The sequence below is a fragment of the Gossypium raimondii genome, chromosome 9 (genome assembly GCF_025698545.1).
Source record: "Gossypium raimondii isolate GPD5lz chromosome 9, ASM2569854v1, whole genome shotgun sequence".
In the NCBI taxonomy this organism is placed as follows: domain Eukaryota; kingdom Viridiplantae; phylum Streptophyta; class Magnoliopsida; order Malvales; family Malvaceae; genus Gossypium; species Gossypium raimondii.
This window is the reverse complement of record NC_068573.1, coordinates 2,182,718-2,199,443: the sequence shown is the minus strand read 5'-3', so window position 1 is coordinate 2,199,443 and position 16,726 is coordinate 2,182,718. Positions and strand designations below refer to the sequence as shown.

The window sequence follows — 16,726 nt, the reverse complement described above, 5'->3', positions numbered from 1 at the left end:
TTTATTATTTTTCAAAATATAATTATTTTTAGAAAAGGATTATTATTTTCAATTTTTTATTTTTAGGTTTTTATAATTTACATTTGTTTAGCTTAAAAAGATATAATGACAAATTTATTGTCAATTTGGCTCTTATTCTCTTTTGAAGGTAAATTTAATTAATAACCTTTCAAAAAGAGTCAAATCATTTTTTTAAAAGGAAATGCTAACTAATACACTAATATTCTAACGATTTCAGCATGGCCATCCGTGTAACAGTCTAAGTGTACTTCCCATTGACATGACACTCTTTATCTTATATATCACGTCAATATATAATTAAAAAAATATAAAAATATTCAAAGTAAAAACATTCATATTTTCAAAAATTATAAAAAGCTCATAAAATTAAAATGAAAGCATGTAGATTGTCATGCGGTGTTTAAAATTTAATATTTTAGTAAATATTTTTGTTAAAAATATCAAATTGACTATTTTAAAAGGTCCATGGTCAAACTCAACTCTCTTTAAAAAGTTGATGGCTAAATTTAGTATATAAAAAAGATTTATTTAACAAAAGATGTATACGTTAAGAGCTAAATTTATCCTTATGCTTTTAAAAGCTATCCACTATTAAGAAATATATATATATATATTATTTGATACACCGATGGCGGAGAATTTTAACTCCACAAACAATACTAGAAACTTTATTACACGTGTATGCATGTGGAAATCATGTATTTAGAATACAAATTTATGTTTAAAATAACATAATTATATAATGAAATGTATTATTTGAAACTAATTAATAATAACACATAAAATATTTACGATATTAAAATAACAAAATTAGATTAAATTGTAAGTAAAATGAAATTTAAACAGATTACTAAATGAAAATAATTATTTATCATGATGTTGTCGTCAATCCTAAATTGGTGTTGAGTGAATTTGTGACACCATCTTAATCAACAACATTATTAATATATACAATTGATAGAGATAATAAAGTGTGCATAATAAAATTAAAATGTATAAAATGTCAAAATAAAACTTTGGTTGAGTGGTAAATTTAAAGATTTATTAACCCAATCGCACGTGTTCAGATCCTATTATATGTATATTTTATTGATTTTTTTAATAAAAGATTAAAGTATATTTGATTTCTTTTAAATATAAAAGGACATTAAAATAAGATGATGAGAGGCATTCAGCTCAATAAACAGCTCTATAAAACCTCAAGAAATATATAAAAATCAATTCATAGTATGAAGCCATTCATACAACATCAAATATGTATTTCAATTATTTGAGCAGCATCCCATTGAAATGTATGAAAGTTCTTATTTTTCCAAACCACCCAAAATGAAGCAAAAACCAAACACAAAGCCCTAAGAAAAGTGGTACAAAACTTACATTTCTGGCTGAATGTGTATTGAAATTATATCCTATACTAGGGAATTTTGGTAATATTATTAAGCCCATCATGATAATCTAAAACACACTTGAATTTCATCATCTCCCCCATAATGCCTTGCAATTATGTAAATAGATTCAAATTAACACTATATTTTTCCCCATATGATATTTGATTTTCTTTTTGGTCATTTATCTGGTTGATTATGGGGAAACCTAGGAGGCATCAATTGGAAGGGTCTAAAAGATTGGGTTATCGGTGGAAAGTTGAGAGAATTAAGCAAGAGGTTCTGTTGTGCACCTGAACTCAGCATCTGAAAATGGTTAACTTGTTGTCTAGGATCCACCACATGAGGCGGAAACAATGGTGGTGCTCCGCCTCCTGGCTGCGGCGGTGGTAATGGACATAGTGATAATGCTGATGGCAATGGTGCTGCCACAACGTTGAAATTATCAACCTGGGGCGCATGCACTGCAAATCCATGGCTTACTAAATGTGATGATAAAGGAAAATTAGAAGGCTCGAAATGATAATATGAACCAGATGATACATGTTGTGTCCCATGATCATCATCATCATCACCTTCATTTCTTCTATGTTTATCATCTTTATCATCGATTACATCCCTCGTAACTTCTTTCGATTTAGTCCTCCAAAATGCATCGGAAATCGGAAAGTTCGCCGGCGGTGGGGGCATCGGCAGAGGTGGGAGTTCATCGATTTCATGTTTAGCAGCATTAAGCAACCAGTCAACGACTTTGCTAGGTTGATTAAGACCAAGCCTGTCTTGAAGATCATACAATTGAATGGCAGTAGGAACCGACAGCCTTACCCTTCGGTCTCTTAATCCTCGTATCGTGTAAACTTTGCTGTGCCTGTCTTTGCCCCCGAAGGCCCTTGAAACACGTACGATTCTTGGATCTTTTAACCTTAACCATTGCGAAGAAGAAGAAGAACTCGATGGACCTTTGTTGGTTTCGTTTCTTTTGTCGTCGTCTTCGTCTTGTCTTGTCGGAAAATCGGTGTTTTTTGAACTTGAAATCATCTTATGTAGCTCATTATTGAAGCATCAGAAGCTGAAAAAAACCAGTTGAAATTTGCGAAATTTCATGAAGAAAAAACAACAAACACATAAAATTGATTGATTAATGATAAAAAATAAACAGATCCCAATTTTTTCCCTTTATAAACAAAGAAAGTTTCTAAAGAAATTATGAGAATTTTGTTGAACTATAACTACATATGCCCTAAACTTGAAAAGCAGAAGAAGATGATGAACAAACCCTAGATTTTCTCATCCCTTTTAGAAAAGCTAAATAAAGCTCAAACTATGAAGATGTAATTCAGATCTCATAGTAATACTTAAAAAAGATCTAGGTTTTCACAGAAAGACCAGATTCTGTGAAATAAAGCGAAAAATCATTAGGTATTCCAAAGAAAATTTGCAAAAAAAGTGAAGAACTTACAAATATATCAAACACTTGAATGAACAAACCTTGAAACTTTGGTTATGGAGGCACACAAACCTGCTTATATATGTGTGTGTGTATATAGATGATATGTATTGAGAGATCAAAATTTTTGGTTTTACTTGTAAGACAGATAGAACTTACTGGTGAAGTTCATCCATCTGTGAAAAGAAAAATGCTGGAATTCTACCGACCATAGTCCATTGAAGGATTGAAGTGAGAAAAATAATAATAAAGAAAAGAAATGGCTGTAGGGCTTCCACGTGGTGCATATCTCCCATCTGTTAAATAAATATTTATGCTAATCATTTTACTCTCTTCAACAGCATTATAAACATTTTTTTAACATTAACCTCCTTATTATTATAGTTGTATAATTTCTTCTTTAACCCTTCTCCCTTAAATAGAAAGATAATATATTTCAGCATACTCGAACCCACGTCTTCTTACATCGACAATAATATCATTGTCAATTGAGTTAAGACTCAATCGACTATTATAAACATTATTTATCTCAATGATACGATGATTAGAGGCTTAATTTGATTTAGTTACAAGAAAAAGTTCTTTAAAAAAATGAAATCCTATGTTATACTTATATGACATGTTCGTATTTTACATGAACTTGATACAATTTGTAATATTATACATCCATTTTAATTGATGTACTTGTATACATTAAACTTTAATTTTATCTAATTTTTACATTTCACTAACCTCATTATCTATGGGGCACGATTTTTCGTTAAGTGATATGTAAATTGCTCGTTAAAAGCAAACAATAAATTTAAATTATTTGCACCTAAATTTAAAAAATAAACACACTTGGAAAAAGGGTTTCCTATTTTTCTCATGAAATTTGTTTGTTTTTTAACCTAATCAATGTCGTGTTAGCAATTTACACGAGTTAACGAAAAATTGTGGCACATAGATAACGGGGTTAGTAAAATGTGAAAATTGAGCCAAAATTAAAGTGTGATGAATATAAATATATCAAATTAAATTGATATATAACATTACAAATTTTATCAAAATTTAAATATAATTTAAATATTTATCCTTATTTCATCATATCCTTCTGAATTTAGATAAATGTGATAAAAAGATGTAATCTCTCATTCATTTAACCCAAAAACCAAATGTAAAATGTAAAAAGATGGGGGACCATGCATATGCTGCACATTTAAAAAAGTGATGAGGCATGCTTTATCGACAACTACAAAAGGCCTTTGTGAGGTGAATCCCTATCACATGGGGTTGATCAATGCACGCCTTGTTACTACTAAGATGTTCTTGTAACACAAATTTTTGTTAGATTTTATTGCTTTGTTCCTACATACCACGTAATCTAGTAGGGAATAAGATAGATAACCTCATTTATGTGTAAGAAGTCTGTCACATAACAAAATTCCAAAGGTAAATATGCAAGAACAACACAGGTTAAACACTACATCTAATCTAAACCTATTTGAGAGGTCCAACCCAATGTAAGACCAAAGGTAATAAAAAAATTTAACAAATGTGATACATGTAGCACGTCATGTGTCATTGTTTGGTATTTTATTAGTCACATCAGTTTTTAACAGTACAAATGAATGTAAATTTTAACAAAAAAAATATCAATTTGCTCTTTGACCTAACGCACATGAACTAATTTGTCTATTTTTTTAGTAGAAGAGGCAAAATGCAATATGACTCATACTACATGGGCTTTCATGGTATTTTATTGACTATATGCTTCAGGGATCCAAAACCTAGGTTATGTAATCTACCAAAGACCAGTCTTTAGAATAGGGTGGTACAATGGTATAGAATTTTGGGTTGTATAGTCTTAAAGGGAATTGCCAAGTTGATAGTTACTTGAGCCATTAACAATACTACCATATAGGGTTGGGACCAATCTCTACATCTGCTTTTGAAACATCCAGTAGAATTAAAAACAGGACCACACAAGAGACAACAAGTTGAAGTGTTTGTGAACCTAACAGATGGCGGGGGAAGAAAAAGAAAAAGAATAAAGCTCTGAAATGTAGTTCTTTGGCACTTATTTCATCTAAGTTCATTGAAAAAATTGAGAGGGAAGAGTGTAGTAGGCAACCTTGTTTGCTTATCTTGGAAAGAAAAAGGAAAAAAAAACAAAGAGAAAAGAAAAGGGTTTTCATTCATTCTAATGATTAGGTCTTAAAAACTATCAATCCATTTATATGTTTCTAATGCATATTTTGCCACAAATATTTCCACACATGGATATAAAGATATGGGTTAAATCATGATTTGTCACGTAAACTTGACAATTATAGAATTATCGTTATATTGGGACTTGAATTTTAAGATTTTAATTTAAGAAAATATAAGGATTGGGACAAAGAAAAGTTCAAGCCTCAATGTAGGAATAATTTCAAATTCAGAGATTAACTTAGATTAAAAAAAAAAACCTTATGGCTTCAACATGGGAATAATTATCAAGTTCAAGAACTAACTTAGACACAAAAATATTCAATTTTTAATGTGAGAATAAGTATCAAGTTCAAGCCCCAAAGTGTATTAACATTAAAAATATAAAATTTGAAGGACATGGAAATTTAAGAAAAAATGAATATCCATTTCCAAAAGTAACATGGATTATAGGAAGTTAGCTAGTTTTCTACTTTGAAACCCTAGGGTTACACAAAGAATGAGGCAAAGATTGATTTTGTTTCTAACCCTTTAGAAGGAAGAAGAGAAAAAGAGTAGTAAGAAAACAATAAAATTTCGAGGGTTTTTTTCCCCTTTATTTATTTCCTTTTCCTATATAGTTAATCTAGGTTTTTAAAGAGACAAAATTCAAGTTAATTCGAAAAAAATAAAAAAAAAAGGTTTGAATTTCAGGTTATTCGAGTCAACTTGAATAAGTAATTCAGGTTAAGTTGAATTTTACAGTTCGAATAACTCGAATAATTCAAATAACAAATTAGTGTAAATATCCTTTTGGTCCTTGCCAGTTTTGAAAATGAGTAAATTGGTCTATCTCTCAACAAAAATTACAATAAAATTTCAATTTATTTTTAAAATTCAACATATTTATAAAAATTCTAAAATTTATATATATATATTTAGAAAATTATAAAAATTTTAAAAAACTAAAGAATATATAAAGAAAGTTCAATTTTAAAATTTTTCTAAAACAATAATCTTGGGACCTAAATAAGTTAATTAATGATTTAAGTTTTCATAATAAAGTATCTTGTTATTTTTCTTAGTTTGCTTTGAAAAGTTTTAAATATATATGGTTTCAACTTTCAAATTGATGTGCTCTAACATGAAATTGGTTATATTGTAACAATATTTTAATTTGATATGTTTAATTTTTAAATTTAACTCGAACAAATTCACTCGATTCGACTCGATTTAAAAAAATTCAAATCGAGTTAGGACAATAAAACAAGACTCGTCAATTCAATTAACTCGAAATTTTTTTACTTGATTCGATCGAACACTCATCCCTACATTGAAATATATATTACTTACATAAAGCAAATGATTGAAAAAGAAATTATTAGATAAAAAAGGGTGAAATCTTCTCCTTTCTTTTTTTTTTTTTTTGTATTAGGAAAATTTAACCTTATCCTCATTGGTTTTCCTTTTACTAACCCATTGTTTGGATTGGAGTGGATAGAGGGAAAGGAAAGTGAAGTAATGAAAATGATTATCCTTTTCTTTGTTTGGATATGTTTTTTTTATTCAAACAAGAGAAAGAAGGGAAAATTGAGTACCCTTATTTTCTCTTAAAAGGCTTAATTTTTATTTACCCTTAATTTGGGAAGAAAGCTAGGAAAGCAAAGTAAAAAATAATTAAGATGTACAATGTCATTTTGTCCTTTGCTTTTTATAAGTTATAATAATAAAAAATTTATTTAATGAATCATTTACTTTTCTTTCCATTGACTACTCAAACAAAGATTGTTAAAATTACTTCCTTTCATTAATTTTAAAAGTAATTTTAATAATCCAGACAAGGTAATGCATAATCCTTTCCTTTCTTTTCTTCTCTTTCTTTCCCTTTACTACTTTTAACTCAAACCTGTAAAGGAATTAAGTGCTCTCTCTCTCTCTATTTCTATATATATTATTGAATCATTTGAAGTTTGTTGCATTCAACTTTATTTTGAAGTGTTTTGTACATTTTAATTTTATTATGCATACTTGTCACGCCCCAAAATATAGGGCGTTAATCGTAATAAATAGATAAGAAATGAGCCTTAAGCTTGATAGTTAAATGTTATTTCCCTATTATAGAGATATTATGTTCAAGCTTTCTTCCTCCCATTTTTTTATTTTAATTTTCAGCAACCTAGGATAAAAAGCCACACTAAAAAAAATATTATTTGGAGTAAAAACTAAACAAGAAATATGCCTTAGGCTTAATGGTTAACATGTCACTCCTACCTTATTGTTTGCCCAAGTTTGGGTCATTTCACTCCCAAAACTATTTCTTTATTTTTTCTTTTAATTTTCAACCCCAAAATTATAGGTTATTTACCCTTATCGCCTCTAGGGTTTCAAACCCTAACCATTTAACCATCATTTTTCCATTAGAATTAGGTTTACTTCTTTTCAAATTCTAGTCAAATTCCTTTCCATCCTCTCTTTATATTTCTTTTTTTCTTTTCTTTCCCCTTTTCTTTACATCAAATTTTCCATCTAAATTCTGAAAACTATTTTGCTCTCTAAAATCAAACCATTCATCGTTCTAACATTTTTTCTATTAGCTTGTAATTAACGTCAATAACACCCTTAGCTTTGCCAAAAATCAATAAGTACACCTCGATCCTGATGAATAAATCTCAAATTTTTGTAATATTTTTATTCGACGATAATCTTTCAACCCAATTAAGCTTCAACCCAATTAAGCAATCTTTTTCGGTTCTTGACAAATCTCTTGATAATCTTGTTAAATCTTGAAATCAATCGTTAACTTGTGTATAAATGTCATTTGAAGGACCTGATTTAGGTGAACGAACCAGAATCGAGCGTAAGGAACATCAATCGGACCTTTAGCGAAAGGTGTGTGTTCTTTTACAAGCGAATCGGGACAAATCATGCCTAGGATTAGAACCACATGGGTGTGTGGACCACACGGCCCACCACACAGCCATGTGCCCTAAAAACCCTAGTTTAGTTCGTGAACCATATGGCCTAAACCTTTCCGTACTGTCGTGTCTCCCCTGTAGGTTATTTTTGCATTTGCCACATGGCCACAACCTGTTACACGGCTTGGCCATACAACCGTGTTACCTCTATTTTACAAATTTTTAGTTTAGTCCCTGAATAGTTCCCGAATGGTTTCTAGAGACTTTATTCACTCAGTTGAGTCTTTAATGCTATGAATATGCTAGAATTTGGGATTCAATGACTGAATTATTACTGTGATAATATAGGATGTGTAAATGGTTGCATATCTATTGTCACTGTAATTCTAAAAAATTGATACTATTATTATTGCTTTTGCTCCACTGAGTGCATATTACATATGATTACTACTTCTGTTGATTGAACATATGTTAGGCATGTCTATTGCTACCACTAAACTAAATACATGTTAAAAGCAAGTTTAATGCTACTGTAAATATCTATTATAAAGCATGATAATTGCTAATGTATATCTATTTGTTATAAGCATGTTATTGTTGTCGTACTGATCTGTTATAGCATGTCATGTTACATGTCATGTCATGTATATCTAGTAGCAACTTAAGGAAAAGCTCATATAACATTATAACTTGCCTTATTTTTTTGGCATGTTTGACCAAGGTATCTTATATTTTTGAGAATTTCGAGCTACAAATCTCAATATTATAATTAGAGAACAGATCGGATCAAGAAAAGTTAGTTTTCAAAAGTCCTAGTATGATCTACTCACCTTAGTTAAAGAGATTGATTTTGAATAAGTTAAAGTCAAACACTGACTCTCTTTGAATACGTGCAATGTAATCATGTTTCCTTATAAAGACATTTGTTTTTCCTTAGAAGACTAAAAAAATAATTCTTAACCACTTTATTCCTTCTTGAAGGTTATTTTTGAGGAGATAGTGATTCATATTGATTGCACTTTACCAAGCCATCAAGTGAAGGTTTGATATCAATTTACACATTAGATTGAGAAAGCACTTTTTTTTTCATATAGGAACTGTTTCATTGAGTGCAAAATTGTAAATACATTGAAGTGACTTAGTTTACATCTAAACTTTCAAGATGAAAGAATTATAGGGAGAATGATATTGTTTATAGTATATAAGAGTAATTTGCTACTTGGTAAATGAGTTAGACTTAAATCACAACTTGTACTTGTTGAAGTATAGTGGGTTAACTCTCCGAGCAATGCACCACAAATGTAGAACATTTTTGAATTGTGTAAACAAGTTTTTTGCTCTCCGTCACTTAATTTAAACGCAACTTATCATGTATCAGAACTTATATTTACCTAGCGAAGACCAATGAACTCTCAACAAGAAAATTACACATCAATTTAGTTGGAAAACTAAAAAAAAAAAATTCTAAAAAGAATAAAAGATATAATGTGTAAACAGTATTTAACATAAAATTCTAGATTCTTTTTGTAACCTATACTATTATATTTATATTTTGATTGAGTTTGGTGCTACTTGACTCAGTGGCACCAATTCAATTTTGAAATGACAAAAAAGATTAAAATTTGATTATAGTAAGATAACACCATTTAGGTAGAGTTTGGAAAGTCACTTAATAATTAGATTTGAGTGTAATTGCTTGTAATCACTCAAGAGTGACATGTTTGAGTAATCATTGTAATTGGTAGGTCTCACTGAATTGGGTGTAATTGGAGCACCCAATTACATTTTCCAATTTTTAGGAGAGGGTGAGAACTAAAGTAATTACACGAGTAATTACACTCATATCCAATTACCCTATGATTCCAAACACTCATACATGCTTTAACTTTAAAAAATATTTTTATACAAGTTTACGTTATAAAAATATATTCTAAGTATGAACATGTATGATTGTTTGAGATAGTTATGGTTAAAATTTCTTAAAATTATATTATAAAAATAACTTATGTGTATTTTATAAAGTTATCACAAAAATTATATTATTTAAAACTTAAAAAAATTCTAAAATTATGTCAAAATTGTATAGTACAAAAAAAATACCTGTTATAATATATCTAATTAAAAAATAGATATTATAAAAAATAATGTGTGTAAAACCACACAAGCATACTACTAAACCATCATCTAAGCTATGCCGCAAATTGATCTCACGTCCTGAAGATTGGGCGAATGCCCTTAAACAGTACACATATTCTAAATGAGAACGAAATGTTATTTTAGATTTTAATTTGTAATTTAATTATAGGTTCTGATTATATTTGTTCTTTTTTTTTACACAATACTTAGAACTATTTATAGCCCATCTCAACCTATAAATAAGAGGATAATACGTTTCAATTCACTCGAATCTATGTCCTCCTAAATTGAAAACAATACTCATATCAACTGAGTTAAGACTCAATCAATCTGTCACTTTAATTATTAAAACTAAAAAACTCACGCATTGGGGAAAAATATTTAAATTCCTCTTGACAAAAATTAATTATTTAAAATACGCATTTAATCCATCCTTAAAATTTTATTTAAAAATTTATTAATCTCTTTAAAGTTTATTTATTAAATAATTTTAAATAAAATTAATCTTTATTAATTTATTTTTATTATCTTTGATTTTTATATCTATTTCTTTTCAATTACAAATAAAAAATATAAATAATTATAAAATATTTTAATTATTAAATTAAATTATAAATTACATTTTATTCTAATTAATATAATTTTTAAGTAAAATCACAATTTTGATTATAATATGCTCGAATAACTATAACTAGAACCAATTATTATAAAGTACGATTGGATTGATAACAATAATAGATTTAGACTTATACAGAATAAATATATAAAGGTATTACGCATGGTTGAACATATGTCACAAGAAAATGGATTAAGAGCTCACACATGATTTAGATATAGTGATACTCAAATCTAATATCTTAAAATTTTAGGACCTTAATTTTACCATTAAGTCAACGCCGCATTCGCTATAAATTTATTTTAAAAACTTTTAATTAATAATTATATTCTCTTTTACATTTTGTTTTTTTAATAAACTTTTATATAAATATAAGTTAAATATTTAAATTTAATTATATATAAAAAGAAGTTTGAAAACTTTTAAATAATGATAATTAATTAATTTTAGTCGACTTTAAGCCTAAGTAGGATAATTGTGTAATTATAGGAGTAAGTGTATTTTATATTAAATATTTTCATTAAAAAACTCTTTTCTCCTTAGATTGAAAATAGGAGAGCAATGCAAGAAGTGAATTAATCAATATATAAAAGAAAGGGTTAATTACATGTTGTAATCACTCAATTATTAGTAAGTTTCTTTTTAATCATTTAACTATAAAAAGTTACAAAATGATCACTCAATTATTTGAATTTTTCTTTTTGGTCATAAGCTGGTAAATGGCTAACAAAAGATTACAAGACAACTTTAAAAGTTGGCATAATAGTAACTTTAACACTCAATATTTATACATTATGTCAATTTAGTTTTGATTCTAAAAATTTAACCCTCAATGTTTATACATTATGTAATTTGATTTTTCTTATTCAAATTTGCTTTTCTTAGTGCCCACCTAAAAGTTAAAAAAAATACACAACTCTATCAACTAAATCTGATAAAATATATATAAAAATGAAAGCACCAGAATCCAATATAATAATTTTTATATTTTTCAAATCTCTTAAAATTAACTCTAGATATCACAAATTAAAAAAAAAAAAACCCAAATTACATAATGTGTAAATATCGTCACGTTGAGGGATAAATTTTGAATCAAAACTAAATTGACACAATATATAAATGTTAAGGGTTAAAAGTTTTATAATTCCAATTTTAAAAGTTGTCAAGTTATCTTCTCATGATTCAAGAAGAAGAAGAAAAGGTTGAATAGATGGGTGACAAAAAAGAAAAAGACGAATAATTAAACGACTATTTTATAACTTTTCCAGTAATATAAATTACCTGAAAAGAAATTTGAGTGGGAAGAAAAAATATTACAGAATGGAATTGGTGCAATGTGGTTTTAATTTCATGGCAGAGAGGATTTTGCAGATGCAGATAATTACTTTCTCTTCTATTTATCTTGCATTATTCATTTATTTATCCCTGCACTGCTCTTCTGCTGCTGCTGAATGCTCATCTCTTTCTTTTATCTGTTTTCATGAGATCCCTGGGATATGGATTATTATTTTGGAATAACTCCTTAGAAGGTCCCTGTACTACAGTGTGTAAAACAATTTACTCCCTCTCAAAATAAATTAAGCAATTGAATCCTTACATTATTAGTCTGATTAAGTGATGATCACTATTACATTGATAATGAAATATTATTTATTTATATTAATAATTTGTTATAAACATAATTTAAGATTTAAGATTTAATAGAAGTATTACTAATAAAATAATTATCTTATATTATATTATTGAGTTTACAGATTTAAAAAATATGACATGTAACACCCCCTAACCCCAAACCGTCACCGGAACAGGGTTATAGAGTATTACCGGACATATCGGATAACTTATAACTAATTCACAAATAAATAACAGACATAGCATACTTTAATCAAATATGTCATATTAGTTCCATTTCATACTTATAACCAATTTAAACATCGTTCTAAAACCACAATCACAAAACTCTTATACTTAACCTATATATCACTTAGGTACATGCCACATTATCAAAACAAAAGTACATCACCAAAATTTCTCTGAGGTCGGGATTACTCTGGATGCTGGACCGAGCACTGGCTTCCTACTAACCTGCGCACGGAAACGATTGTACGCTGAGTATGGGAATACTCAGTGGTATTACCATAATTCAAATTAATAACATTAATGGATAAATTATATACATTTAATTTATGTCTACAATTATTCATTAATTATCCCATACTTTAAATCAACTTGATCATTAATAACAATAAGCAATATTTCAGTCTTATATTTAAGTGTATTCGAACTTATTTCACTATAAAAAATTTATTAGATTTTTCCACATCTCATTCTAATAACTCATTCCAGTTCATACAAATCCAATCAATTTATCAACTCATTCATTATCATTTCTATTTATATTCAATTTATACTTTTAATCTTTTAATAAACATTTAATATATTAAATCAACTTGTTTCAACAACAATAATAATAACAACTATTTTTCAGTTCGATTCGTTCATTTATAATCAATTTACACTTATAATCTTCTAACACTCAATTTATACATTAAATCCATAAATAAATTTCAATAACTTGTATTCAATTAAATTCACATATTATTTCACTATTTCAAATCATTTTATTTTCATTTTTTTCATTTCTCATTTCTCAACAATGGCTATTTCAGTTTGCTTCTCTTTGCTTATATTTTTACATCATCTCATACTACCAAAACTATTTCATGAACTATATCATTATCTATTTCTTGAACCCATGGTTCATACATTTCATTTCAATACCTCAATTTAATGTCTTATTTCAATTCATATTCAAGATCATGCAATAAAATTTATATTATCAAAATTATTCATTTACCCCTATTAACTTGACTCGGACTTTGACGGATACACGGATTCCAACCAATCACACCAATACGGCACATAGTGCCTAATACGGTACATAGTACCTGATCAGTAAACAGTAACGGTAGCAGTAACAGTAACAGTAACAGTATTCAACACACAAAGTGCTGAATCTGTAACAGTAACAGTAACAATATTCGACACACAAAGTATCGAATCAGTAACAGTAACAGTAACAGTAGTCGGCACATAAGTGCCTGATCAGTAAGCCGGCAATAACCCGTACTCTTCCATATCCTATGGCATGCCAACTATATCCGACTAGCCCGACTAGTTAATAGGGTATTTAATTTACTTTCCAGTAAAATTTCCATATTAGTTCAGTATCAATTATAAATTCATTATTCCAATCAGTTTCACAGTATTGCAGTAATTCATTGCTTCAGTATTTTCACAGTTCAATGCAGTACACATAACAATATTAAGTATTCCATAATTCAGTTCAGTATCAGTTTCACATATCAATCTCCACATTCTCAATTTCAATTCTAATAAAATCCATATCAATCACCAATTTCAATATTCCAGTTCAATTCAATAATTCAATTCAAACCATTTCAATTTCTATTCAATAATCACATTTCAATTCAAATTTACTTTCCACTTTCTAATCTACCAATAGATATTCCCGACATTCACATGTAATCATACTTCGATTCATGTATTCACACTTTTTCATATTTTAATTCACTTTTATTCAATTCATATTTTATATTTTATTTATTTATTTATTTAATGAAATTCAAATCACTAATTACTTTTCAATCAACATACAATTCAATATCGCATTAATTCTTTTAATTCAAATCATATCACTAGTAATTTCCATTCAATTCACATACAATTCAATATCAATATTTACCTTATTTTATTTACTAAACATATTATTCAAAATTCAACAATTGCTATTTATAATTTCAATACCAATACGTATTTTTCATTTAATTCAATCATGATTCTTACCTCAATTTGCTTATCATGTATATTAATTTAAATTTTAACAATTAATAATTAAATTTGAATTATAGTAATACTAACCGAAATTTCTCTCGAGTCAATCCTTGTCCACCTTCTCCTTTCATTTCTCGGACAATGACTCTTGCACGACATTAGCTACGTAATTAAACAATTAAAAATTATTAATACACAATTCCATTAAAATATTTCCATTTATACCTAAACTTTACATAAACTCTAATTTAATCCCTTATCAATACTAATTTTATTTTTCCTAATTTAACTCCATATTCTCTCTTAATTCTCACTATATACTCATTTTAATTCTTCATTTTCATCATAAATCCCTAATTTCGAAATTCTCTCAATTTAGTCCCTATTAATTCAAAACTTATGTTTTATTTTACAAATCAACCTTCTACTAACTTCTAACTTAAAATTCAATCATTTTAACCTCTAATTCATCAATTAATTCAACATGAACAACATCTAAAAATTTACTAACTTCCAAAATTTCAACTTAAATCAAGTAGTATTTTGTTCTAGGATTCCAAAATATTAAAACCATAAGAAAAGGGACTAAATTGACTTACCAATTGAATTTAGAAGTTTTGAAACCCCTGAACCGTCGCTCTCTTTCTTTTCTTCTTTCTCCTTCTCTGTTTCGTTTTGCTCTCTGTTTCTTTCTTTTCATTTCTATTCTTTCTTTTGATATATATATATATATATATATATATAATATAATATATTAATAATAATATAATATAAAACATAATCATTACTTACGTATATATAATATAATATATATTTTAAATTAAAAATATCTTAGATTTTTAAGGTTAAACCGCCTCAGCTTTAGAAAAGGCATAATTGCCTATTTGGTCCTTTTAACTTTTTAATCTACAATTAAACTTTTATCTCTATTGCAATTTAATCCTTTTCATAATTAACCACGATTTAGACAAATTCACTTAATTAAAACTTAATTAACTGTACAACTAACTTCGTAAATATTTGTAATAAATATTTACGAGTCCGATTTATTGGAACAAATTCCGGAATACTCCTTTTTTATTATTCGATATTTTAATCAATTAACCATCGAACATTAAATTTTCTTAACGAAACTTTAATACTACCTTAATGACACTCCGTAAATATTTATAAAAATATTTATGACTCAGTTTATAATATCGAGGTCTCGATACCTCGCTTTTGACCCAATTTACCTAATAATTTCTTTTAAATTACAAAATTCACTAATTTTAGAAATAATTCTAAAATCACGCTTAACTTATAATTATTAATTAATAAATTTTCTAAATTTTTCATCGGATTTAGTGATCTCAAATTACTGTTCGACACTATCGAAAATTGGGCTGTTACATGACAAATCATAAATAACGTCAAATATTAAGTCTTAACTAATCGATTTAATTTATCTTAATTTCTCAAATAGATATGAGGCATACTATTTGTTGAGTTGGGATTTGTGTTGAATCGAGTTGATTTGATTAGATGTATTAATATTTATAAAAAAGTATTCTATTTAATTATAAAATATATTTATTTTCTTTTGAGTTTTGACATATAAAGTAAGAATAAATAAATAAATTTATATATTATAGATTTGATTACCAATACATTGATATTATCTTTATATATATAATGTAAATCTCACACATTTAATTTTGTTGATTATAAAAATTGATTTTTAACATTATTAATTATTATCATATTTATATAAAAATATATATATTTATTTAATTTCACATTAATACAATATAAATTAAATTAAACTACTTTTATTATTATCATATAATAATACTAAAAAATATTAATCTAATATCAATTTAGTAATATAAGTAACTTAGAAAGTATTATTATTGATTCAAAAATTTTCCAAACTTGAGATTTATATATCATGATAAATTACCCTGGTTTAATTTTTTAACAAAATAATTAACGACGTTATTAATTAATTATTTTATTTATTTATTTACTCAATTTCTAATAATACTAAGACTAAATTATTCCATTTATTTCAAGATAAATTGCTTCAAATTACATTTGGTTCTTTTTGCTTAAAACGGATAAACTAATTATTGTACGTTAAATTAAAGAGTAAATTGACCATTTTCGTTAACAAAATCATCTATTTTAATATTAAAACTGA

The 16,726-nt window shown here is 27.2% G+C and overlaps 1 protein-coding gene and 1 long non-coding RNA gene across 7 annotated transcripts; both read right to left on the bottom strand.

Annotated features, from left to right (window-relative positions):
- Positions 1–1,263: 1,263 nt before the first annotated feature.
- On the bottom strand, positions 1,264–3,137 carry LOC105798109 (transcription factor TCP13). Of its 5 annotated transcripts, XM_052621483.1 has the most exons (3): positions 2,866–3,088; positions 1,982–2,475; positions 1,264–1,870 (listed from the first exon to the last, which is right to left on the bottom strand). In XM_052621483.1, the coding sequence occupies exons 2-3, from the start codon at positions 2,442–2,444 to the stop codon at positions 1,587–1,589; spliced, it is 747 nt and encodes a 248-aa protein (XP_052477443.1). In that variant the 5' UTR covers positions 2,445–2,475; positions 2,866–3,088; the 3' UTR covers positions 1,264–1,586. The 5 variants fall into 5 exon arrangements, with proteins under 5 accessions (XP_052477443.1, XP_012483484.1, XP_012483482.1 ...); XM_012628030.2 differs by having other exon boundaries at positions 1,264–2,475; positions 3,013–3,137; XM_012628028.2 differs by having other exon boundaries at positions 1,264–2,475; positions 2,866–3,086.
- Positions 3,138–12,569: 9,432 nt separating this feature from the next.
- On the bottom strand, positions 12,570–15,196 carry LOC105797804 (uncharacterized). 2 transcript variants are annotated; one of them, XR_008188661.1, is made up of 3 exons: positions 15,144–15,196; positions 14,632–14,706; positions 12,570–12,774 (listed from the first exon to the last, which is right to left on the bottom strand). It is a non-coding gene; the product is annotated as an uncharacterized LOC105797804 (long non-coding RNA). The 2 variants fall into 2 exon arrangements; XR_008188660.1 differs by lacking the exon at positions 15,144–15,196 and having other exon boundaries at positions 14,632–15,090.
- Positions 15,197–16,726: the final 1,530 nt, after the last annotated feature.